The sequence below is a fragment of the Lytechinus variegatus genome, chromosome 3 (assembly GCF_018143015.1).
Source record: "Lytechinus variegatus isolate NC3 chromosome 3, Lvar_3.0, whole genome shotgun sequence".
In the NCBI taxonomy this organism is placed as follows: Eukaryota; Metazoa; Echinodermata; class Echinoidea; order Temnopleuroida; family Toxopneustidae; genus Lytechinus; species Lytechinus variegatus.
The window spans coordinates 35105865-35131063 of record NC_054742.1 but is presented as its reverse complement, the minus strand read 5'-3'; the positions used below and the strand labels follow the sequence as shown (position 1 = coordinate 35131063).

Below are 25199 nucleotides of genomic sequence, written 5' to 3'. Positions count from 1 at the left end.
TCCATATACTTTTTAAGTTATGATGTCATTTCAAAAACTTAACCTCAGGTTAAGATTTGATGTTTACGCCGCCGCCGTCGGAAAAGCGGCGCCTATAATCTCAATCTGCTTTGCAGGTGAGACAAAAAATTGAGTAAAAATTTACTCAACATTGGGTAAAAAGGGAACAAGCATGTTTGCTGCGCAATTCCCCCTCATGTTGGGTAAAATGCAAGTTAAAAGGGTATATTTCAACGCAATATTGCGTAAAATTCATCTGGTACTAGTATCACTTTACCCAGCAAGCATACAATCATATTCCCATTTTACCCAATATTGGGTAAGCAGTTCTTTAGAATGTCGAACGTCCCGTACTTCCTTATAAGGTCCAAACCGCGAAAAATAATTCAGTTTGCGTTATGCGCTCGTTTACTTTATTCTTTCTTTAGTGCTGTATGCATGTTCAGGCTTTCGGAATATAAACATTTTTACATTTCAAAAACTTAACCTTAGGTTAAGATTTGATGTTGACGCTACCGCTGTCGGAAAAGCGGTGCCTATAGTCTCACTCTGCTATGCAGGTGAGACAAAAAAAGGGGGCCAAAAAACTCTTTAGCCATCCAGTAAAATATACAGAAATAACAACAACAACAGAAGAAATAAACTCACTAGGGAGGGATATTGCTTGATGCAAGATGTCATAAATTTTGCTCCATTGAGTAATAGTAGTATAGCTTAACTAAAACTCTTGTTATTATGCTCTCCTTTCTGTCCTTTTTCCTCCTCTCACCCACTACTTGAAAGATCACAGATGAATCAGCTGTCAAGTAGAGGGGGGATGACTGCTCAATCTATGATCTTGCAAGTCAAAAACAAGCACAGATAAATCAATTGGCTCCCTGCTAACACATCAGCTTAGCTAGCACAGCTGACAAGCAGGTTGGCCTGCCTTATGAGAACTTCATCAACATTTGTTGCCTAGCTGACATGTATGCAGATCTGACAACTTTCCTTGATTGTGATTGGCTGAGAAGTACTGTAACTGTAACTGTTATATTAAACTGATGAGCATAGCTACTATACAGTCAGTTTTTATTAGGTTCCCTTCAGCATTACAATGCATACAATCCAACACGGTAATCATCCCATGGATGGAGCAACAGGGACCCTGCAGAGTTCAAGATAAAAAAAAAACAGTTCAAATTAGAAGAGAAAGGGGAGAACATTAAAGTGAAGAACAGTGAACATTTTATTTTTTTCAGATACATTTAGTCACCAGAGCAGCATTGTGCTCTAATCAGAATGAATATACATTCTACTTTACTTCTGTATAAAAATACTATTCAATCTACATATATTTTGTATGATATCCTATTTTGTGATAGGTTTGTAACTAGTTTTCACAGTCTCTTCTGTTTGATTTCAAGCGTGGTTGTACTGCATTATATTCACGCCTCTGTTATCAACAAAAACAGAGTTTTGTTAAATATACATGTATGTGGAGAACTGAATTTAAGGAAAAAATTACCCTTTTGGTGTACTCTTTCAATGTGATACTTCATAGCAGATTTCCTCTGTCCTCCACTGATGAAATGATACCAATCCCATCATTCTACTGTGGAAAGTAAAATATACCGACAATAACATATATCATTTAAAAAAAGATTGTTTTATACAGTGCATCCAAGACAAGAAAAAGTGAAATGTAGATTTTCTGAGGTTCACTCAAAATCATAATCTGTAAATTTATATACATATATATGCACTAGCATGCCTGATGGGGGCAGGGGACAGAATGCCCCCCTCCCCCCACACCTACAAACACACATATATGATTTTGATGACTTTTTTTAACCCAAATCCCTCTATGCAGTTAGACTTTTTTTGTTGTTGTGAGAAAATTTGTTGCCCTCATGACAAGGATTCAAGGTTTGCCAGGTATGCCACTGTTAACATGTAATTGTAACAAGGCAAGGCAAAAACCTACAGAAATATAACAGTGTGATATTTTCAGGAAGATATAATAGGTAATTTTGTCAAATTTGTCAAATTACAGTTTTTAGAATTTCTAGAAAAAGTACTTTGTTTATGGACTATAAAAAAATGTACATAAACCCAAATGGCTGGTTTGACAGTCTTTTTATCATCTTCCAGTTTGTTCTTCTTCCTGAAAACCAAAGTATTCCCTTTACTTTGAACAATAACTGACACTTCTCTGTAGTTAAGAACAGGATGTGCCTATAATGTAATTGATAGACCCTTCCAAGATAACCTGAATTAATTCTTATCCTTTTTTGTAGGCTTATACAATATTGTGATGGTAAATTGGTTCAACAGACTTGTCAAATTTAATCCCTTTTTTCTCAAAAGCAATTTTCTATGGTAGTCAATGATCTTCTCTTTGTAATTAGGGTTAGGAACATCCAATAGCAGTGAGTTAAAACTGAGATTCTCCTCGTTCAGTATGGATATTCAACTGAAAATTCATTTCTGGTGACTTTTTGTGGATTTTGCCATGCCTGGCCACATTCGTAAAGCTTTGATTATCCTTTTCAAAACACATTATTTATTTACTAAAATTGCAGTCATCATAATGAATGATATAGATAAATATCACTTTTCTGTGGGTTTTGGCTAGGACATGCTGGACTCAAAATTTATCTATAATTTCTACTTTGCATCCATGTTTCACAAAATTTGAATGATAGTATAAAGTCGAGGGAGAGCATTGATCAGTTTGGAGAAATAATTATATCATTGCACTATACAATTTGGGCAACCCACTGTATAAAATATGATACTAAGTACCAATTATTACTATCATAGCTTTGGAGATATACTCCTGAATCCAATCTAAAATTTCTAACAAGCTTATTTTTTTTCAAAGGTCATCAAAATTCTATTTGCAGAGAGGGGGAGGGGGCACCTTGACCTTTATTTCTCATCATCTCTTCTTTTGTTAGGCAAATCATTTGTCAAACCAAGATACCATATATGTTTATTGAGTGGTGTGTATTTTTCTTGGCCAAGAGCTTAGTTATATACTGTATATTATTTTCTTTTTGGAGAGATATTGCTGCACACTGGGAGGTTGGTTTCCTGTTTGAGAAATATTTCCTATCTGCCTCAAGAATTATACCTCTGCAACTTGGCCCCTTAATTATACATACATGTAAATACATACATACTGCAGAACACATAACGTGACATCAATGTTTTCCAAGGTCCTCCTAAAATCAAGGTTATTTGTGGGTCAAATTCAAACACTTCAAATATTATTGCATGACTCTTTCCCTTGACTTTTCAAAGAAGCAAAGTATGAGATGGTGGGGGGGGGAGGTCATAATCTCACACAGAGAAGTCTTACGTAATAGCACAGCTGTGTTTATCATTTCGTCCTTGGCTCAGCGCTCTAATCTGGCCTGTGGGGAAGAAATTGAGACAGCGGGGTTTACCTGGCCAAGCGGGGTTGATCGGGCGGGTGTTTCATAAAGCTGTTCGTAAGTTAAGAGCGACTGGTGATCCTGTCTTGCGGTAAATGGTAAACACCATTGGCAAATTATGGTACATCACCAGTTGTTCGCTCTTAACTTACGAACAGCTTTATGAAACGGCCCCCTGGGCTTGGAAATGATTTTTGAAATTTATAAACGCAAAATGGGGTATAGAACTGCTGTCTTTCTCCAAATGGGGGTATGACATAATGCCTAGATGTGATAATCTTTATAACAAAGTTCTACCCCCTAAATAGTAGGACATATGAGAAGATTCAGGAATATAGTGCTGAAAAAAATCAATTTTCTTTCAAAGGATGACATCACTGCCATGTATTTTGATTGATGCTCCCAGTCTCACTAGCATATTGTTTTAAGTTTCATCTATCATTCTCACTTCAGTATCTCAACCATCATAATTTTCTTTTCCAACTCTAGCCCATTTCACAAAATTTTAAAAACATTCAAACGTTTCACATGGTTTGAATTGTTGCTGTTTCATATAACAGTTTATGCACATGTAAAATATGCGATTGACTGAACCAATGTCACACAATTACAATTTCCTTCTCTATTTAATATGAAATATTGTGATCTTCAGCTCTCATATAAATGATTTGACTCATCCCATAACTTGTGTAATGGTCGTTAATGAAAATTAAGGATTCAGTCAATAACTTTTTATCAACAATTCAGTTCTACAAAAGAAAAAAAAAAGTGTGTAAATTTATAACATTACCTCTCATTGGATACCATCCATGTTGTGTATATAACCAATTTTTTTTAAAAATCTCCTTGAACTCATCTTATTTTGCATCTATTTTACTAAAAATGTTCAGTGTTGTGCAGGTTTGCTTTCCTCTTTTTATTAAAATCAACTTGAACCTGAACTTTTATATTTCGTACCATCATCCATCCCTTCTCCCCTTTCGGTCTCTTTCTCATCTCTGTGTTTTCACTCCTCTCTCACCCCCACCTTCTTCCTCCCTCTCTTCTCCCCACTCCCTCCCTGCTCTCTCCCTCCTCTCTCTCTCTCATTTTCTCCCCATTAACTTGTCCATCTCATTTCTTTCTTTCAAAAAATAACTTCTAACATTTATTATAACTAAAACCCCATTCATATGTAAGCTTTAAAACGGCTACTATTTTAGGGAATATGTTTTATGTTGTTTAAGAATGGAGGTCAGTGAAAGAACAAACCCATATCTTCCTCCGTTGTAATACAGGAGCATACACAAAATACCACAATATTCTTGTAATTTTGCAAGAAAGAACTCATACCCAGTTCAAAAACACCAATGCAACATTTCATTGTGATGTAGACGATGGATGCTGGGCACTTTTAGTAGATGACAAGCTTTGGCTTTCCAACTTTGGAGTGAACCCCATTCACATCAAATTTTGGTCATACCACAGTAATATTGCAGTATTCTCTGTATGAACGGCCAATATTGGTACATGCATGCATACATGCAAGTATAACCATAACAATTATTGCAGTATTGACAGGGTATTATATATTAAAAAGAGGCAGAGACATATAGCTAATTAAAGTAGGAATAGGTGAAACTATAACAGATTTAAATTCTTGTCATCTACTGGGGGACAAATAAATACACATCAGTGAAATGCTGGTTTGCAATTTATTATTTATTGATGCGAGAACCTGAAATACAAAACATGAACACACAAATATTATTCAAAAAGAAACCTATCATTGAAATAGATTCTAATGAACAACAAAACAAGGTATTCCTAGATAAGAAGATGCTTCAATCATACAGGCAATGATATTACCAATTTAGCTCCCAATCATTCAAATTCATGCCAGCTAGATAGGCTGGGCTAGACATGAGTTAAGAGTTGAGAACTAAGGAATACACACAAAAAAAAACCCTGGCTCAGGGCTTTTTTAAGGAAAATTTCATAAAGGATAACCTAATTTTCATTGCAATGTCATTACTTACTAGTACTTAGCTCTTAAGAAATCACCACTATAATCAGGTAGAACAATAAAACTCTAGGTGGTAGAAAACTAGAAGGATTGGCCAGACAATAAAATGTTACACTAGAATAGGCCAAATTAGGCAACGGCTTACTCATAATATCTTGTTAAAATATTTAAAATCAACGTTCACATAGCTTGAAGTTGATTGTAGCCACAAAGTACATCTAGCCTAATAAAAAAGAAGAGATTGTGGCTTTCTCATTGATTTTCTTGTTTGATTACTACTATCAAAATAAGTAAAAGTGGAGAAAAAAATTACCAATATGTCATGTTTCAGATATTTTTACATACAGTATCCCTTCATTCAAGTTTTATTGCCAGTGGCCATGGATAATGTTACCAATCACTAGTGATGATAAACCACAATGTCTGAATGCTCCTATATCGCTAGTGGTGGTTGATGACCACTCACAAGCATGTTTGCGCTATATTTTGTAAAACTTGTAACTTATCAGAAAGTGGTAATGATGTCTAGTGACATTTCATCAATCGCCTATTGTAATTAATTTTAATTTTTTAATTAATATGACACCTAGATAGATCCTTGTGAATGATTGGTTGTTTGATATCGTTCATTCAGCCCAATTTGCAATGACGTCATCAACCGTGCAATTTTGGATCCATTCATCATGCAATTTTTTATCCATACGATTTTGTCCATTGCACGCGCACACCAAAACTGCAGCTGCAGGCACCAGCACTGCGCATGTTATAATGACGTAACAATCAACAGACCGAACTCGCACGGCATGAGCATGTTTTAATGCATCGAAATTCATAAATTTCATATGAACAAAAAAATATCAATTTTTATGTGTCATATAAACAAAATAATGAAAGTTTTTTTCACTCGTGCAATGGACAGAATACTTCATGAAGTGAAAGATAAAATGAATAATCCATTCAACTTGGATAGGCCTCGTTGAATGGATCATTAATCTTTCACCTCATGAAGTATTCTGTCCATTGCACTCATAAACATTCATTATTTGTATACTATCACAATGTATCACAAGGAGTACTTGGTTAATGACACATTACTGATAATGATTGTTATTGCTATCTATCTTGAGTGTGGTGATAACATCTGAAACCAACAAAATCATCCCCCTACCTCCTTGCAAATATGGTACCATTTATGTACATTATTTAAAAGATGTAGAAGGTTAAGGACACATGATGGACATAAGACTAAAAATTAATTTGTCTAAGCCTGGAAAACAGAAATGTCACATCCATAGCTGTAACATTCTTATCATTCTAGCAAATAAAAAAGCTAATTGATTCAGTGCCAATACATGTGAAGTCAATCCAAGTTTCTAGAAACTAAAAGCAGGGTATATCATATATTCAACAATAGCCTAGTTGAGAATTCAATAAAAGTCATATATATACATTAATATTTTTAACGATTGATAAACTAAATATAGGCCAGTCACAAGGAACTGATCATAGACTAAGGACCCAGATCATATTTTCAAATCGTTCTAAAATAATGTTTTGACATTTTCACCAGTGCTAGAAAATCTTCAACCATGATTTCTTAAATTAACACCAAGAGAAAAGACAGAATATTCTTTAATGAATGTAAAAAGATTAAGTCTATGGCTACAAAAATTACATCTGTACATCTTGCTAGTCTAGAATATGAGCTCCAGAGGGCTTACATGTACATATTTTTAGTGCATGTTTGCACAAAAAGCAGATGTACACAAAATGTATTAAATAATTTTTGCATCATATGGGCTTACATAGTAATAGTAAGTTATGGATAGAGCAAATAATTATTTACAACCAACCTTACCTTTCAACAGAAAGAGAAAATACATGTCTACATGCAGATGCTTTTTGAAATAAATTCAAAAATCATAACTTTATAATACATACAATGTCCACATATTTATGTGTCAAATATGTGGCTTGTTGTAATGTCAAGTCATTTCACCTTCTGCGACAAATTTTGTAAATAAGACCTTGAAATGTTTTTTTTTTAGTTTGGATTTACACTAGATTTCATATGAAGATAACATTCAGTTAGACTAATTCATTTTTTATAAGAACAAGGTATAACAAATAAGCACTAGCAAATAAATATATACACTAGAACACATAGTCAAAGTCTTGAATTTTACTTGGAATATATGTGCTAAAGTTCAAGTTGGGGTCTTGGATGTCACACCTAAACTAACCTTGTATCAAGTAAACCTAATGTTAACTTAATCACTGAAGTCAAGTGTCCTGCAGTTAACAACCTGATGAAAATAATGCAATCAATATACTACATATAATATTAACATTGACTGCATGATACAGGAAACAGGTCTCACACTTGAAAACCTTAAATTCATTTCAACTCAAGGCCGGTTGGATTTCAATCAGAAGTAATCAAAAGCTAGAACTTTTTGCCCCAATTCTATACTCATCTAAAATATAACTAAGTTAAAAGTGATAGGATCCTTTATTGACGATACCATTGTATTCACATAGACCTATCACGAAGAGCTCTATTCTAGTGGTAATACCATGAATAACAGCACTATGCTGTAGTGTTGTGATCACCTAGGTCACAGGTTGTAGCTGGAATCTCAAGGCAAGTACTCAGTAAAGTACTCAAAATAGGTGGCTAGTGACTAAAGAGTAGGCTGACTGGAAGGCTAAAATAATACAATCTGTGAGGTGAAGAAAAAAATTATGGAGATTGACAAATATATATGTGAAGATCTGCATTCATAATGTCACAGGCTAATAGGAAAAATTACATGAAGGACTAAATGTGATCTTACACATTATTTGTACTTTTAAAGTAACATTCCTTTTGACAACTCACATTGGAAACTATACTAGAATTATAGATGAAGGGAATGACTGAGAGGAGTATCATTAAGGTTAACCATCATAAAGTTGCCGGATGTGAATTCTGATTAAATAATGATTTTGGCTTTAGAGTGATATACCACTGTTAGGATGACAATAACCTACATAGACATGCCTGTTGCACTAAAATGATCAAAACAAAGAAATCAAGTACCGGTAAAACTTCATTTTCAAACAACCAGAAATAAGCATTTCAGAATTGCATAAGAATTTTTTTTTTGAAATTATGGATAAACAAAAAATATTTATGCAACCGGCACCAAAAGAGTTAAACAACTTTGCTGCTCTAATCGGAATCCACACTATCCTCATAGTTTTCACCTAGACATTGCATTGCTTGCTTGAGTGTTCTTAGTTAAGTAGTGACAAATGTGCAAAATATCACATTCTACGATTGGTCTTCAGGGCCTCTGCATTTATATGGAAAATATATTCCCAAGACATGCTTGAAAGAATAAATGACAGCACATAAAATTCTGCTGATTGAGTTAACACTGATAGAGTGGTTTTGTGGTAGTGGAATAATAAAATTGCCATTTGGAGTGACACAAATTTGATCCAAGTCTACATGTGTTATTTTTAGAATATAGACCTATATTTACCAGACTACAGTTAAAATATGAAACAACTAGGGCTAATAGCTTTGCTATTAGTGTTATGAGTGTACAGTTATTTTGATAGAATATTGTACATGACCATAAACAGTGACAGCCATAAAAACCGAGTAGTAAAACTAAAATACATCATAATTCAAACTAGATAGCTTGATTACATCAATTTCTCCCTAATAATAATTTCCAACCCCCACTAGCTTCATGTTTGAAAATGAATCAATATCCATCCCACAGCTACAAAAAGAACAAATACTTCTTAATGACACTGCTAGTTATTGTTACTTTTGTTTTGAGTATAAAAGTACTTCTAGCATCTGGCCTACATGATCCTTTTACTAAAACCAATTTCTCATCGGGGGAATTTTCCCTTTAATTTAAATTTCCATCCACTGGATATCCCAAAACAAAAACTGATCCACAAGAATAATAGGGGCAATAGACAAATTGGATGTCCATTGTAAGACAACATCAAAGTCTGAAAACATGAAAATGGAGCCATGTCACTACCCGTCATTGGTAATCAGGCCAATCATTAACTTTGCTGTACACCTTTAACTTAACCACAATACAAAATATATATCTTCAAGTTTGTCCTGTGGATGCAAAAGTAAATTCTTTTATTGGAATCTGGAAGCAAACTGATACTTACCTTTGACTTGTTTCTTAGATTCTTCAACACATACAGTTCTCATATTCCTGGCATTCCCCCATAAGGTCCTGTACAAAAAATATGGCAATAAATGGGAAATACATTATTTTGTTTTAGTTGACAAACATGTGATCTTCCAAGAATAGTTCAGATTGTCTAAATTTCTCCTGCCATGATTATTATTCACTGAAAGGAAATACAGGTCTACAATGGAATCGCTTAACTTTTTAACAGCACTGATTTAATAATAGAATTATTATTATAACATATTATTCTACGATATTCCTTTAGTCAGGTTTGGTTTCATGATCTTTAATAAAAGTTAAATTTAGCCTTAAGGGTAGCCAAATGTGACATAAGTCCAAATGTTACTGCTATACATTTCCTTCATCATTCTTTTTAATAGTAACTAAAAAATATATAAATTGTGGGGTTTTTACTTTTTGACAAAATTTGCCTGAAACATTTTGGTTATTAAAAGCATCAAATTTATTATCAATAAAAGCAAAAATAACATAACTCATTTTGATTTTTAGCTGAAAACGCATGTTGCATTGACTTTGTGTATAAAATCACATTTTTTTCTAGCTATTTGGGGTCTGACATGCATTTACATAATGTTGCATACTTTTTAACCATGTATCCACATCCCAATTTTGGTCCAAAAAGTTGTGCAAGATTTGAAAGTAAAAGTCAGCATGTAGTGCGGTAAAAAAAAATGAAAAGAGGATTTACAAGAAAAAAATTGTTTTGAGGGGCAATAAAGCCCCCAGTGACTATTCGACAGGTTAAATTATTTTCACTATCCTCTAATATTTCAACTACTATTGCAGAAAATATTGGTTATTACCTCCAAATGAAGAGCCAGGGTAAGCAGGTTCCGTCTTCATTGGACCATACTTTGAAGGCATGTTGCCATAGTTTGACCCTAGACCACCAAAGCTTGTGTCTTGATCTTGTTTCCCATAGCTGGGAGTCTGACCTTGGTTTGCATATGGATGACCTTGACCTTGGTTTCCAAAGTTGCTGCCAGTATTACCAGCAGCTCTACCTCCAAAACTGTCAACCGGAGCTCTGTAAGGGTCTTCATTTCCGCCACTACTTGGTGCCACCCCTGGTGGATGAAGGGGTGCCTGACTCGGTGCTTGACCAGGTGCTTGCCCAAGTGTTTGACCAGGCATTTGACCAGGCATTTGCCCTGGAGCTTGACTTGCTTGACTCGGAGCTTGAACTGTAGCTTGATTTGCAGCCTGACTAGCTACTTGACTCTGGGCTTGACCCCGGGCTTGACCCCATATCCCATCTACAGCACCAAAGGAACTACCTTGAGGCTGGCTGGTAGCTGGAAGGGGGTCTCTAGAAGGACTTGCTGTTATGCTATTCACGGTTACCTCTGCAGCAACAGCAGCTACACGTAATCAATCCAAAGTAGGAAATAAGAAATATAGAAATCAAATTCATTTTACAGTACTTTGTAATATTTAAGTAAAATTCAGATCCTATGGAGAGCTCTCCAACCTTACAGTATCTCAATGAGTAAGTTATATCAAATTGCTTTGAAAATTGAATGGGTGTACCATTCTTAATTTCAAGTTACAAATGATACGTCGATAATGACTGATATCTGTCATTTTAACATAAGGAATCTTGATATGTTAATATGAACCCAGAACAACTTCATATGAGGTGAAGTTAGGATAAACTTTTTATCTTGAATCATTTTTGGTTCACTGTTGAAGTGTTCTAATGAGGAATGCACCTCTCATAGATACTAACAGCACATGAACTATTGGTAAAAAATATAAGTAAAATCCTAAAATAACCATTTTGGATGGGGCGAGCATTGCATAAGAGTTCAGTATGTTTGTCCTTTAATTTGCATTTACTGTATGCAATGCCTTATCTCATGAGCACACTGCCTATCAGTATATAACTAAATTGATTAAAAGTAAAATGTCATCAATGTTTTTATGTTAGGAACTGCATGGAAATATAAATTTAGGGGCAATTTTAGCCCCTGATCTGGAACAGATTGTTGTACCTTTGGCTGCTGTCCAGGTCTTCATCATTTGATACCACTTGAGCTTCCACATGTACATGGTTTTGTAGTACTCCTTCATCTTGGCTTTGGAGATTTCTGTATTTGTAAAATATGGAAAGTGTTGGGAATGGTAAACACACGCACACTGTAATGCTGCAACGCTGAATTTCATTAGGACATTTTGCTCATGGGCCTTCAACACAACAGTTAGGCCCGAATTCACAAAGGTGGTTTTGAAAACCCACGGTTGAGTCCATGGTTTATGCAGATTTCCTGTATAAATTATGCTTAATTTAGCATGTATCGCGTGCGTGAATAAAACATGTCCAATGCTGATGACGCTTTTGTCACAGTGTGCCAAATTGATGCCTGTTGCCGTGGTTATCAATGCTATTTTATTCATGAGTCCACAGTTTTTATTCATGAGTCCATTCTTCAAACAGTTGACTCATGAATAAAATAGCGTATCTAACTATGGCAACAGGCGTCAATTTGGCGCACTGTGACAAAAGTGCGCATTAGCAATGGAATGCTTTATACACGTGCTTGGTACGCGCTAAATTAAGCGTAATTTATGCAGGAAATTTGCTTTAAAGTTCCACACTGTTTCAATTAGCTGGCTCTTGGCTGGCTACCAATTTGGTGCCCTGTAGTAGTCCCAATGAACCCTATGTAAAAAAACATATCTGTTGTAATTAAAAAGAGGATTAGGGCCAAGTGTGGGAAGATCTCTTTACATGTATTTGGTCTGACATTCTTTTGCCTTCTGTCCAAAATGTACTTTGGTAAGCTCCCTGTTATAATTCACTTACAGTAATCTCAATAACAGTTCTTCTCAGCCAATCAAAACTATAGTTTATCAAATAGTTAACAAATGAATCTTCATTACCATCAACTTTCAGGAAAAAATGCCTTGGTTTAGCATCTAATATCATATTTCTTGGAATAATTATTGATATTGGTAGAAACCTGATACTTAATGAATACCAAATTATAATCATCATTTAATTGTTATTATTAGGAGGAGGAAGAGAAGAAGAATAAAGCATTTGTTTACCTAGTTGCCCATTCAAAGGCAAAATATACAGCACCCCAGCTTTATGTCCAGCTAATGTTTCAAGCACTTGGTGCATAGAAGGCATTATTCAAGCCATTAGTAAGTAAGAAATGGATGGGTAAATGCAACCTGGAAGACCAGGAAAGATAATAATTCAATAATATATAATAGAGTTTAAACTCAACAGATATAATTACCAAGATCCCTTTCTACTTCACTCATCTCTTGTTTGAAATCTCCTGGTATTCCTCCTGATCCACCAGGACGAGATGGTGGTCCATCTCCAGGGAAACCAGGGAAGTCCATGGGACCATCTCCAAACTGACTTCTAAACATTTCGTCTGTGGGCATACCGTCAAACATTGCCTCTGTACACAAAAAAGAATAATAATTTCAGGAATAACCATCATTTTATTATTGTATGATGTTATGAGAGATTTTGAAAAAACCTGCACCATCTTTAATTCAGTAGATGTAAGCAATCAAGCATTTTGAACCGTACACTTTAATGTAATAGGCTCTCACAGATGGATACATCTTTACTGTTTATTATGAAAGGTACATGTACAGTATTCAAAGTATTTTAGACATTTTGTGATTATGTATGAACACTAACATTATAAATCTGACTATGTTTGTTTCTTTTGCAGGAATCATCTTGTGGACTTAATTCAGTCTGAAATTGTGAAAAATTTTAAATAGAATTATTTTAATATTGATGATGACAATGATGGTGGATATTAATGACGATGAGGATGATGAGCATAGTGATGCTGCTGCTGGTGATTATAGCAAATGTTACATCTAAAGGCAATGGAATTTACAAGTGACATTCATTCTTGTTTGTCTTCAAACCAACATTAATTTAAATTGAAACATATGTCTTCTGTGCAAAGGAAAATTTAGGTGACGGCTACTCATACATGACTTACTTACCATCCCATTTATCCATGTCTCTCAATCCTTGTCCTCCCCTTGCTGCTCGCTCCATACCTCTCCCTTCTCTTGGTCCTCTTGAGCCCATTCCCATCAGGTCCCCTGGAACTCCAGGCATATCTGGTCCTAGTGATCTTCTTTGATGCATATCTGGTCCCATGTCTCGCATTCTGTCCATCATTCTCCCACGATCCATTCCCATCAGCCCTTCTCGTCCCATCGGCCCTTCTCGTCCCATCTGCCCTTCTCGTCCCATCGGCCCTTCTCGTCCCATCGGCCCTTCTCGCCCCATCGGCCCTTCTTGCCCCATTGACCTTTCTCGTCCCATTGACCAATCTCGTCCCATTGGTCCTTCTCGTTCCATCAGCCTTTCCCGTTCCATCAGCCTTTCCCGTTCCATCAGCCTTTCCCGTTCCATCAGCCTTTCCCGTCCCATCAGTCCTTCTCGTCCAAATGGCCTTTCTCGTCCCATTGGCCCATCTGGACCCATACCCCTATATCTATCAGGTCCCATGTCAAAAGGGGGTCTATCCCTTCTGTAGCCTTGGTCAAAGTCTCTTTCAGGTCCAAATTGTTCAGGACCATCAAACATGTTTCTCATGCTGTCTCTCCAAAGATCTCTTCCACCAGCATCATGTCTCTGTTTATCACCACCCATTTCTCCGCCTGTTCCTCCTCCAAAGCCTCTGCCACTACGCCCTCCATCACGGCCACCACGGCCACCACCACCACCTCTTCCACCTCCTCCTCTTCCACCTCCTCCTTTCCCTCCTCCTCCTTTCCCCCCTCCCCCTTTTCCTCCTCTTCCTTGCCCACCTCCCTGCCCTCCTTTACTTGCTCCCTCGGGCTTGCCTTTAGGTGAAGGTGCTGGTGGAGGAGGTACAGAGTCTCTCTGTAGTTTCTCCTTTTCGATGGCTCTTTTCACCTCTACTTTCCGCCCAAAGAAATTTAAATACTTCATTCCTGAAAGTAAAAGAAAAGAGTTGGAGAAATTAATCAAGATGCACATGGAAGTTCACCTAAATACAAAATTCATTATCCTTAATCCTAGACTGAGCTTTTTTTGACGCCTAAGAAGACATGGCGGGGGAACCCTCTTATGATCTCAGCTGTCGATCATGCAATCGCAACAAATTGGCACGCGAGTTACCCATGGCATAATCTATAAAACTGTAAGATCAAACCTCACTGCTAATACATTATGTTAATTTATGTGTAAAATCAAATTGGCTCTATTTAACTGAATAATACCCCTAAAATGCTAATTTTTGTTTCGCAGAATCTTTATAGGAATTTAATCAAATCATGTACTTTCAACAAATTTCAACATCGCAATTAATTATTTTCTAATGTATAATATTGTTTTTATATTTCTTATGTATTTTTTGTTTTTTTCAATATAAAATGTCAGGAACTTTATTTTGACCATAAACAAGATGACATTAATTTTTAATAAAAGGAAGAAAAATGATACATTTATGGATTTTGGCTAAAAATACTATTGTATTGGATTTGCACACAAATTAACGTTTTTGAGCAATTTTGGGTCTCTATGCATTTACGAAATCTTGCGTAATTTCAAAACTGTGTACCTGGCAGTCGCGATTTAGGTCTCAAAAGTTGCACGAGACTTGAAAGTAAAAAGTCAGCAAAGCGACATGCTCAAAAAATTTTGCACGGCAGATTTATCACGAAAAATGGCAAGGGGGGCTGAATCAGGCCCCCTTGACTTACTAGGGTTAAAATTGTGGTAAAACATCTACATGTTGATGTATATTTACACATGACATAAAGAAAGAATTCTTAAGGGGGAAAAACAAAGCATGAAAAATACATTTCTTAATACTTAAAGTACAGGCCAAAAGTTTGGGCCATCCTCATATTTACAAGAAAAATCATACAGATCACTCCATTCCACATTCATTCATATATAGTGATACTGAATTGGTTATGGCAGTTCCATTACATCACACAAACATGTTTCCAACTGGTTTTGATTGCCCTTCTGTCAAACCCCAGTCGGTTTTCACAATATATTTAAATTTTAAACATACATAAATTTTTTTGGTATGCATAAAATTGCAATATATTTAATGCAAAATTGTTTTTGACAACCTTGTCAGGGGCTTGTCTGACATAGAAAGAAATAATATGTCAACATGCAGACAGTAAACCTGTCAATTGGACAGTCAACCTGCTTGAGTCTCATCTCAATGGCCCGTATTCTGAAGTCAGGTTTAACTTAGACCACAGTCTAACTCTGTACTAAAATTATGGGAAGCCAAGTAATAAAGAAATCAAAAATAAGTTTATATTTTATATTACTTATGTGTAGTATTTTGTTTCGTTTTGCTTTCATAATGAAGAAAATACTTAAGTTATCATTCCCAGATAATTATGAACAAATTAGGTGTCATATGAGTTAATAAACTGAATGTTTACTGTTAGGTATTTATGCTCTAATTGGCTTTCCACACAACTTTAAACCTGACTTCAGAATACGGGCCTACATGTTTAACTCAATTCAAACTCAAGCCAGCTCTCATCTTCTCAATGTTCTCTCCCCCCTCCAACTCCGCCGGTTTCTACTCAAGCCTATGATCCTGCTTTAATACTGCTCAATCTTTCCACTCTTTCTTGTTAACAATCCTCTTTAAGGCTACACTCATTTCAGAAAGATACTGTCCCTTCTAACCTCCACTTTCTTGCCTCTCCATTCTATTCTACCTCTATCCACCATTATCTCAGCCCTTTATAATGGTATACTGCATAAACCACTTCAGCAATTGTTTATGCCCCTATGCAAACCTTCAACCTGCTAGAATCCAGTTTGCATATATCATGTGTTGCCATGTCAGACAAGCCTCAGACAAATTGCTAATTGAAATCACATGCATACCTTTAAAAATGAAAAGGTATGCATTAAACTGAATATTATGAAAACTGACTGGGGTGTTCCCAGAAGCGCAGTTAAAACCAGTTGGAAACACGCTTGCGCGAAGAAACTGTCATAGCCCATTCAGTACCAATACATTTGCTAATAATATGCAAAATGCAATGTTATAAAAGTATGATTGTCTTTTAAATCTGAGGGTGGCCCCAAACTTTTGGCTTGTACTGTGTAGGTAAAAGAAGGGTACGAACTAATTTAAGGATGAACTAATGAATCGCTCCAATCCACTAATTTTAGGCCGAGAATACTGGAAATTTACTCTGATCTACATGTACTATTTGCTTAAATTATTCAAAATTCATATAAATGTAAATATTGGTCTACATTATACTAATTCACCACATATCCCACTAAGTACAAAGCTATCTTTCAGAATTGCTTAGGATTATTCCAGCTCTTCATTGGCAGCTAAGCTAAAACCAAAGAAGCATCTGTGGAGCACCAACAGAGCTGTGCAATGAATACATTGTAAGTCACATGTATCATTATTTACTATCATTATGCTTGACTTGCTCTAAAGTATTTATAATTTTAAAACAATCTTTTCTACCAGAAGAATTTACAGATAACCCAATACTTGATTTCATATTATAGAGTATTGTATTGTAGAGATTAACTACCTGTAGCATGGAAAAAAGATTGTGAAAATAGTCGAGGATGATGAGTGAAACTAATAGAGAAATTATTTCATTGCTTGCTTGAAATATCTAGTCGGCATTGTATCAGGACATCATAGTACTGTAAAAGAAATGACAAAATTTATGACCCTGTCATGAATTTTATCTGATCTTTGCATGTACTGGGATAATATGTATTTATGAGCGCTATAGAGATAATAAAGTAGTTATGACAATATTAATGACTGAATATATGACTTCCACCAGACTACCGATTCTGTCGTACATGTACAGTGTATCTCTGAGTATTTCATAAAGCTGTTCGTAAGTTACATATTTAGAGCGACTTTAAGAACGACTGGTGATCCTTTCTTGTGGTAAATGGTATATTCATTGGCGAATGTTTAGCGCGTGAGAAAGGATCACCAGTCGTTCTCAAAGTCGCTCTTAACTTATGAACAGCTTTATGAAATGGCCCCCTAGGTCCTGTAACACAAAGATTAGCAATTAATTATGAAATGGCATATCACAGAGACCATTGTTGCATGTGCATTTTGCTCAGTAGACTGAATCAGAATTATTTTAAAATTAATCTCTAACCTTTGTGTTACATGTACATGCCCAGTTTAACAAAAGCCTACACACTAACTTCTCCAAGACTCTAAGCTTTTAACTACTTCATTTAAATGTCAGATAGGGATTTAGATGCCAATAGTCCAAGACTGCCAAAATGACCAGACACTTACCCACAACCTTTCCCACACTCTCCTTGCTTGCAAATGTAATGAAAGCAAAACCACGTGCCTTTCCAGTCTTCTCATTTGGTGGGATATCAACTTCTATGATTTCCCCATATTCACTAAATCCCTCTCTCAAGTTTTCTTCAGTGGTTATTTCCGAGATACCTCCGACAAAGATCCGTGTTGTATTCTCATTAGGCACAGCAGCCTTTAACATAGCTGCTTTAGAGCGGCTGGGCTAAAAGAAAAGCATCAAAAACTGGGAATTAACCTCATATTGTTTTTATTAAAGCATTCTTAAAAAATAAAATTTCATGAACAATAGTAGACTATCATTCTACCATTCATGGAGTGCCCATACTTCTATTGACCAATTCTTTAAAATTGCTGTTCATTACATTTACATGTACCACCCTCACTTGGTGTTCTAAGTACAGGTTCTTTGAATTATGCACCAATTTTTATTTCCAACAGCTATAAAGAAAGATTGTTTCTTGAAATTTTTTTCACATACCCATTTTTCCAATTTTGTCCAGGACCGTAATGTTTTAGTTTACAAATATTTATTGCAAATTCATCTGTTCATACAAGATGTTAGATTGCATATAGAGGCTCTGCTGATAAAACCTTGTATCCTTGCAGATTTAAATATTTTGATGACAGCTCAGAACAAGCTAGATTTTAGAGTTAAAACATTGGTAGCAATCTTCTTTTGCCTCTAAAAAGTTCTTCATAGGTACCAGGAGACTATTTTTCAGACAATATAAAACTGCCATCATTGATATATTTGTTAAATACAGCCTTTTCTAAGCTGCCCGCATTTTTTCATTTTATCAGCCAGCTTTGAAATATCACACAACACATTTTTATTTTATACTCTGCTAAATTGTTTGACAATATATCCAAAATTCTAAGAGAAAAACTAATTATTTTAGGTTAAGGCAATGGTAGATTATAAACCTCTCACTGTTTTTACCAAAGTCAGATATATCAGTTGCTTCCCCATAGTAAGCATGTGACTCCCCGTGCATTACACCATGTATCACTGCACATACGACACGAGCAACCCCAGAAAAGTGGCATATTTGGGCCATTTTTTATGCGAAACCTTCCGAAACCATTGCCAATCTTGACTGAAATTATCGACCAAATATTCCTACACGCTTTGCTACACGTACGAGAAAGATGGCGTCATTTCAAAAAGATCACCTGCCATTTTGAAGTCACGTGACTGTAGGCCGGTATTCCGGCCTATCGGGTTCAAAGGGTTAATGAAAACTAAACTTTTGAACATTTTACCATTGCACGCAAAAATAAGAGCTTTTTGCAAACCTTTCAGTGATTTCACTTACTAGAGAAAAATACATTTATGTCTCTTTAACTCCCTAACTTACTACAAATAAAAATAAAAGAAATCATTTTTGTTACATATACATGCACTTAGTATCACTCTTCACACATTCATGAATGAAAAATCACATTAATTTGACCTTTTAAGATGACGCAAAAAAGATTCTGTTTCTTTCTTTTCTTACTTGTAAATTATTTTCATGTCTAGTATAAGATATTTAGATGGCTTTCCTAAAAAAAAGAGCATTCAACAACAGTTACTGTATAAGCTGTTATTTTCGCGTACAAAGTTTTGTTGTGAATTGTTGGGGTCCTAACATTTTCACCCACACAACAATAACAGCTTATACAGTATCATATTTGAGAATAACCAATAAATTTTTGTCGTTGAATGAAAAAGAGGATATTTATTCTTCATTACCTCGCCTTCCGATAATCTCTTAACTTCCACGTTCTTTCCATCCACAATGATGCGATTGTCTGGATGGTCAGCAAATACCGCCTCTAACATGTATGATTTGGTAAAAGTAACAAAACCAAATCCTTTGGGTTTGCCATTTTTATCACGAACAAAGAGAACCTCCAAAATGTGGCCATATGGGAGGAGAGCTTCATAAAGGTGTCTTTCTGAACTTTGACTTCTGAGTCCACCCAAGAACAGCTTCCTTGATTCTACAGGCTCATCAATTTCACGGTACAGATTATCAAACTCCTGAAATAAAGTGAGTGACAAAAATAAAGCGAATTAAAATCAAATACAATAAAAATGCATGTACATAGCAAAACAGGAAAGAGTTCTATACGTACCCCCACCAAAAAACTAAAGGATATTGACAAGTACTTGCTTACGGATCTACTCTCGAAACCTTGATTCTTAAATTATATTCTTTTCCCTTTTTTACATGACTCAAACTCACCTCGAAGGTACTGCAGTCAAAAACTCCACTATGTCCACTATGCTAGCGAGAAAATGATAGTGGAAGTGCTTCTCAGCGATTATGAGTGTGTGTACACGTGTGTAATTGAGGTTTTTTTAGACAAGTATCAATCATTTCAGATTATAAACTAGAGATGCTCGGCGGGTCGCGCAGCCGAGCACATGTATCCCCGAACCCATCGCATCATCCATCATTGCGATATATACAGCTCACACAGAAATTTGACAAAAAAAAATACAATTATCATGGCAACAATAACACTAGCATGCAGGTCCCCCAAGTCTGGTTGAAAAGTGACTTATGGTTACAGAGAAAGAGAGTACAGAGAATGTTCAACATTGACCTGAAAATGACCTTTGACCTTACCATGTGAAAAATTTCTCACACTAGAAAAATATTTCAAAACATCGCAGGAGGAAGCGATAAAGCGCGAGTTACCTATCTGAATTCATGCTTGGGGGCTGTTTTGTTCTCTTGCGAGGGATCTTTCTTATTTATTTATTTTTTTGATAGATTTTATTATTCTTTTAGTTTGGGCAGAGGTCAAAGGTGTAACGAGACTAAAATTTTCGGGGCAAGACACGACATAAAGGGCTAAATTACTTTCAAAATGCTGTTTACGAGGGAAGCGAGTCAAGCGGCCGAGCCAAAAATAGCCTTTTGAGTAGATAAATCATTTTTTGCACCTGATTTCGATATATGTTTAAACATCATGACAAAATCTGTCATAACAAATTGATATATATATATATTAAAAAGATATTTTTGGCTCGCTCGCTTCCCTCAAGCACTTAATTTAAAATTTATTTTGCCCTTTTGTCATGTATGCCCTGAAAACTTAAGTCTCATTACGCCTCTGACCTCCACCCAAACTAAAAGAATAAAATTTTAAAAAATTAAAAAGATCCCTCGCAAGAGAATAAAACAGTCCCCAAACATGATACAGATCGACAGCCCCCAAGCTCCCGTGAGTATGGGTAAATACACAGTAAGCTCCTGGGTGCCAGCCCGCATAGGGGGCCGGCGCTCCCTGGGTTACAACTAACCCAGGGAGCTCCCGCCCGCACAGTGGGCAATTCTTAACCAAAATGGCCGATCGAGACGGGGGAGAGGACAGAACTTTCCGTTTTTTGAGGTTCCAGTCTGTGCCCAGATGTCAGGAAAACTGCCACTCGTTAGACCTTCATCCATGCAATCATGGTAAGTGCATAATTTCTCTTTTCACATTTGGAGAAATATTTAGACCATCAATCACGCTAGTCCTGTGAGTATGGTCAATTACACGGTAAGGTCCTGGGCTCCCGTCCGCTACGCGGGCGGGAGTTCCCTGGGTTAGGTTACAACTGGGTATACCGTACCGTGCACTTGTTCACTGCAACCAAATATCACTTTTGTGACCAAAATTACTAATTTACATACAGTTGCATTTTATTTTTTCATTAGTAACTTGGGAATAATTTTTGTATTTACTAGAGCGCTCACAAAACTGAATTTTGGGCATATTTTTGTGTACGCCCTCTATTGGTAGAAAATAAAATGGCAAGAAAATGTTCATTTTTTTTATCTCCATTTTTAATTAAGAAAAAATAATTTAAAGAATCAAATTTACTTAAGGTAAGGCCCGCTTAGTAAGGGCCAAGTTGTATGACGAATAGGTGTACGGTAATGGAAACTTGGAAACTGTGACTGTGAGTGTAAAAAAATCAAGCATTTGTCCCAAACAAAAAGGGAAAATAAGCCAAACATTGCCATCCTTATTTTGTCACACGTCACAACTGAGAATGAGTGGTAGGATGGGGGGTCTATACATACAGTCCCGTATACCCAGTTGTTGTGTATCCGGACGGGTTGTGTGTCCGGACGATCAATTTTAGTGTCATTTGGAAAAATTTACAAGCGAAGTTTCATCAATTTTTAGTACAAAATGTTAGGAAATATTATAAAGAACAAAATAGAAAATGATTACAAGTAATGAATTCATATTTTTAGTGTAATCCACAGACAAAATAGAAGGCTTCAAAAAATTAAAGTGTCCGGACACCCGACCCCCCATCCTACGGTTTGGTACCGGTACCGATACCGGTACCGTAACCTGATTGATACCTGGGGCCGATTGCACGAAAGGGTCTTTCCAAGGACCGTCTTTTGTGTCGCCCATCTTTTATGATACGCTATAAGCGGGTGTGTTTCTGAAATTTATGATAAGAATAAGATTCGTTAGCTTGCTTTTAAATCAAATTTTATACAATTTCATGATATATCACATCATTTTATAAACAAATATTTCGTTTATTCTAACGGACGAATGAAATATGTTTGCAGATGATTTATTTAAAATGCGTTTCACATGGCGCATCATAAAAGATGGGCGACACGAAAGACGGTCCTTGCAAAGACCCTTTCGTGCAATCGGCCCCGGCCCTGTACCGTCATGACCGTACCGTACCGAACGCGAGACAAGCCTGATTTTCGGGGCAAGACACGACATAAAGGGCTAAATTACTTTCAAAATGCTGTTTACGAGGGAAGCGAGTCAAGCGGCCGAGCCAAAAATAGCCTTTTGAGTAGATAAATCATTTTTTGCACCTGATTTCGATATATGTTTAAACATCATGACAAAATCTGTCATAACAAATTGATATATATATATATTAAAAAGATATTTTTGGCTCGCTCGCTTCCCTCAAGCACTTAATTTAAAATTTATTTTGCCCTTTTGTCATGTATGCCCTGAAAACTTAAGTCTCATTACGCCTCTGACCTCCACCCAAACTAAAAGAATAAAATTTTAAAAAATTAAAAAGATCCCTCGCAAGAGAATAAAACAGTCCCCAAACATGATACAGATCGACAGCCCCCAAGCTCCCGTGAGTATGGGTAAATACACAGTAAGCTCCTGGGTGCCGGCCCGCATAGGGGGCCGGCGCTCCCTGGGTTACAACTAACCCAGGGAGCTCCCGCCCGCACAGTGGGCAATTCTTAACCAAAATGGCCGATCGAGACGGGGGAGAGAAGGACAGAACTTTCCGTTTTTTGAGGTTCCAGTCTGTGCCCAGATGTCAGGAAAACTGCCACTCGTTAGACCTTCATCCATGCAATCATGGTAAGTGCATAATTTCTCTTTTCACATTTGGAGAAATATTTAGACCATCAATCACGCTAGTCCTGTGAGTATGGTCAATTACACGGTAAGGTCCTGGGCTCCCGTCCGCTACGCGGGCGGGAGTTCCCTGGGTTAGGTTACAACTGGGTATACCGTACCGTGCACTTGTTCACTGCAACCAAATATCACTTTTGTGACCAAAATTACTAATTTACATACAGTTGCATTTTATTTTTTCATTAGTAACTTGGGAATAATTTTTGTATTTACTAGAGCGCTCACAAAACTGAATTTTGGGCATATTTTTGTGTACGCCCTCTATTGGTAGAAAATAAAATGGCAAGAAAATGTTCATTTTTTTTATCTCCATTTTTAATTAAGAAAAAATAATTTAAAGAATCAAATTTACTTAAGGTAAGGCCCGCTTAGTAAGGGCCAAGTTGTATGACGAATAGGTGTACGGTAATGGAAACTTGGAAACTGTGACTGTGAGTGTAAAAAAATCAAGCATTTGTCCCAAACAAAAAGGGAAAATAAGCCAAACATTGCCATCCTTATTTTGTCACACGTCACAACTGAGAATGAGTGGTAGGATGGGGGGTCTATACATACAGTCCCGTATACCCAGTTGTTGTGTATCCGGACGGGTTGTGTGTCCGGACGATCAATTTTAGTGTCATTTGGAAAAATTTACAAGCGAAGTTTCATCAATTTTTAGTACAAAATGTTAGGAAATATTATAAAGAACAAAATAGAAAATGATTACAAGTAATGAATTCATATTTTTAGTGTAATCCACAGACAAAATAGAAGGCTTCAAAAAATTAAAGTGTCCGGACACCCGACCCCCCATCCTACGGTTTGGTACCGGTACCGATACCGGTACCGTAACCTGATTGATACCTGGGGCCGATTGCACGAAAGGGTCTTTCCAAGGACCGTCTTTTGTGTCGCCCATCTTTTATGATACGCTATAAGCGGGTGTGTTTCTGAAATTTATGATAAGAATAAGATTCGTTAGCTTGCTTTTAAATCAAATTTTATACAATTTCATGATATATCACATCATTTTATAAACAAATATTTCGTTTATTCTAACGGACGAATGAAATATGTTTGCAGATGATTTATTTAAAATGCGTTTCACATGGCGCATCATAAAAGATGGGCGACACGAAAGACGGTCCTTGCAAAGACCCTTTCGTGCAATCGGCCCCGGCCCTGTACCGTCATGACCGTACCGTACCGAACGCGAGACAAGCCTGAGGCTGAGCTGAGTTGACTAACTTGACATCAGTTTTGACACATTGTCAACGTACTTACACCTCATAACATAACTTATAAGAAATGTAGTCTACATACCTGATTTCGGCCCATCGCCATGTTTGATTTGATGTGAAAACTCGTCAATTACCCCCGAAATCAACAATAATGGTAGGCCTACACACAACAAGTGAAGTGGGGTCTATCAAGCGTCAAATGGTTCGACGCGAAATATTTGACCGCAAGATGGCGCTCCATGAACAGTGATATAAGGAAGCGTTTCATAAAGCCGTTTATCCGATATCTTTTATCCATAGAAATATATTACTAGTCATCATATCCAGGGCCAGGGGCCGATCAAGCTTTCGCCAATGGGGGGGGGGTGATATTTCAACAATCAAATAATGCGAGCGCAAAGCACTTTGTCTAATCAAGAACGGGATAGGTCTTGTCTTGTCTTGGGCAGGGGCGGATCCAGGATTTTGAAATAGGGGGGGCGCCAGCGGCGAGGGTGTGGGAGGGGGATACCCCCCTCCCACGGCAAGGACTTTTTCAAAAAAATCATGTCCAAAAGTCGTATTTT

The 25199-nt window shown here is 36.5% G+C and overlaps 1 protein-coding gene and 1 long non-coding RNA gene across 4 annotated transcripts; both read right to left on the bottom strand.

The window, feature by feature from the left end:
* Nucleotides 1–62: 62 nt before the first annotated feature.
* LOC121410872 lies at nt 63–4476 on the bottom strand. Its single transcript, XR_005969393.1, has 3 exons — nt 3347–4476; nt 1508–1594; nt 63–1147 (listed from the first exon to the last, which is right to left on the bottom strand). It is a non-coding gene; the product is annotated as an uncharacterized LOC121410872 (long non-coding RNA).
* A 2407-nt stretch (nt 4477–6883) lies between these two features.
* LOC121410871 (collagen alpha-1(III) chain-like) lies at nt 6884–24794 on the bottom strand. Of its 3 annotated transcripts, none has more exons than XM_041603220.1 (10): nt 24716–24794; nt 19734–20024; nt 17969–18200; nt 14057–14615; nt 13653–14020; nt 12914–13084; nt 11660–11755; nt 10469–11026; nt 9619–9686; nt 6884–8150 (listed from the first exon to the last, which is right to left on the bottom strand). In XM_041603220.1, exons 1-9 carry the CDS (start codon nt 24734–24736, stop codon nt 9658–9660), a joined length of 2325 nt encoding a protein of 774 aa, XP_041459154.1. In that variant the 5' UTR covers nt 24737–24794; the 3' UTR covers nt 6884–8150; nt 9619–9657. The 3 variants fall into 3 exon arrangements, with proteins under 3 accessions (XP_041459154.1, XP_041459155.1, XP_041459153.1); XM_041603221.1 differs by having other exon boundaries at nt 13653–14038; nt 14075–14615; XM_041603219.1 differs by having other exon boundaries at nt 13653–14615.
* Between the last annotated feature and the right edge of the window lie 405 nt (nt 24795–25199).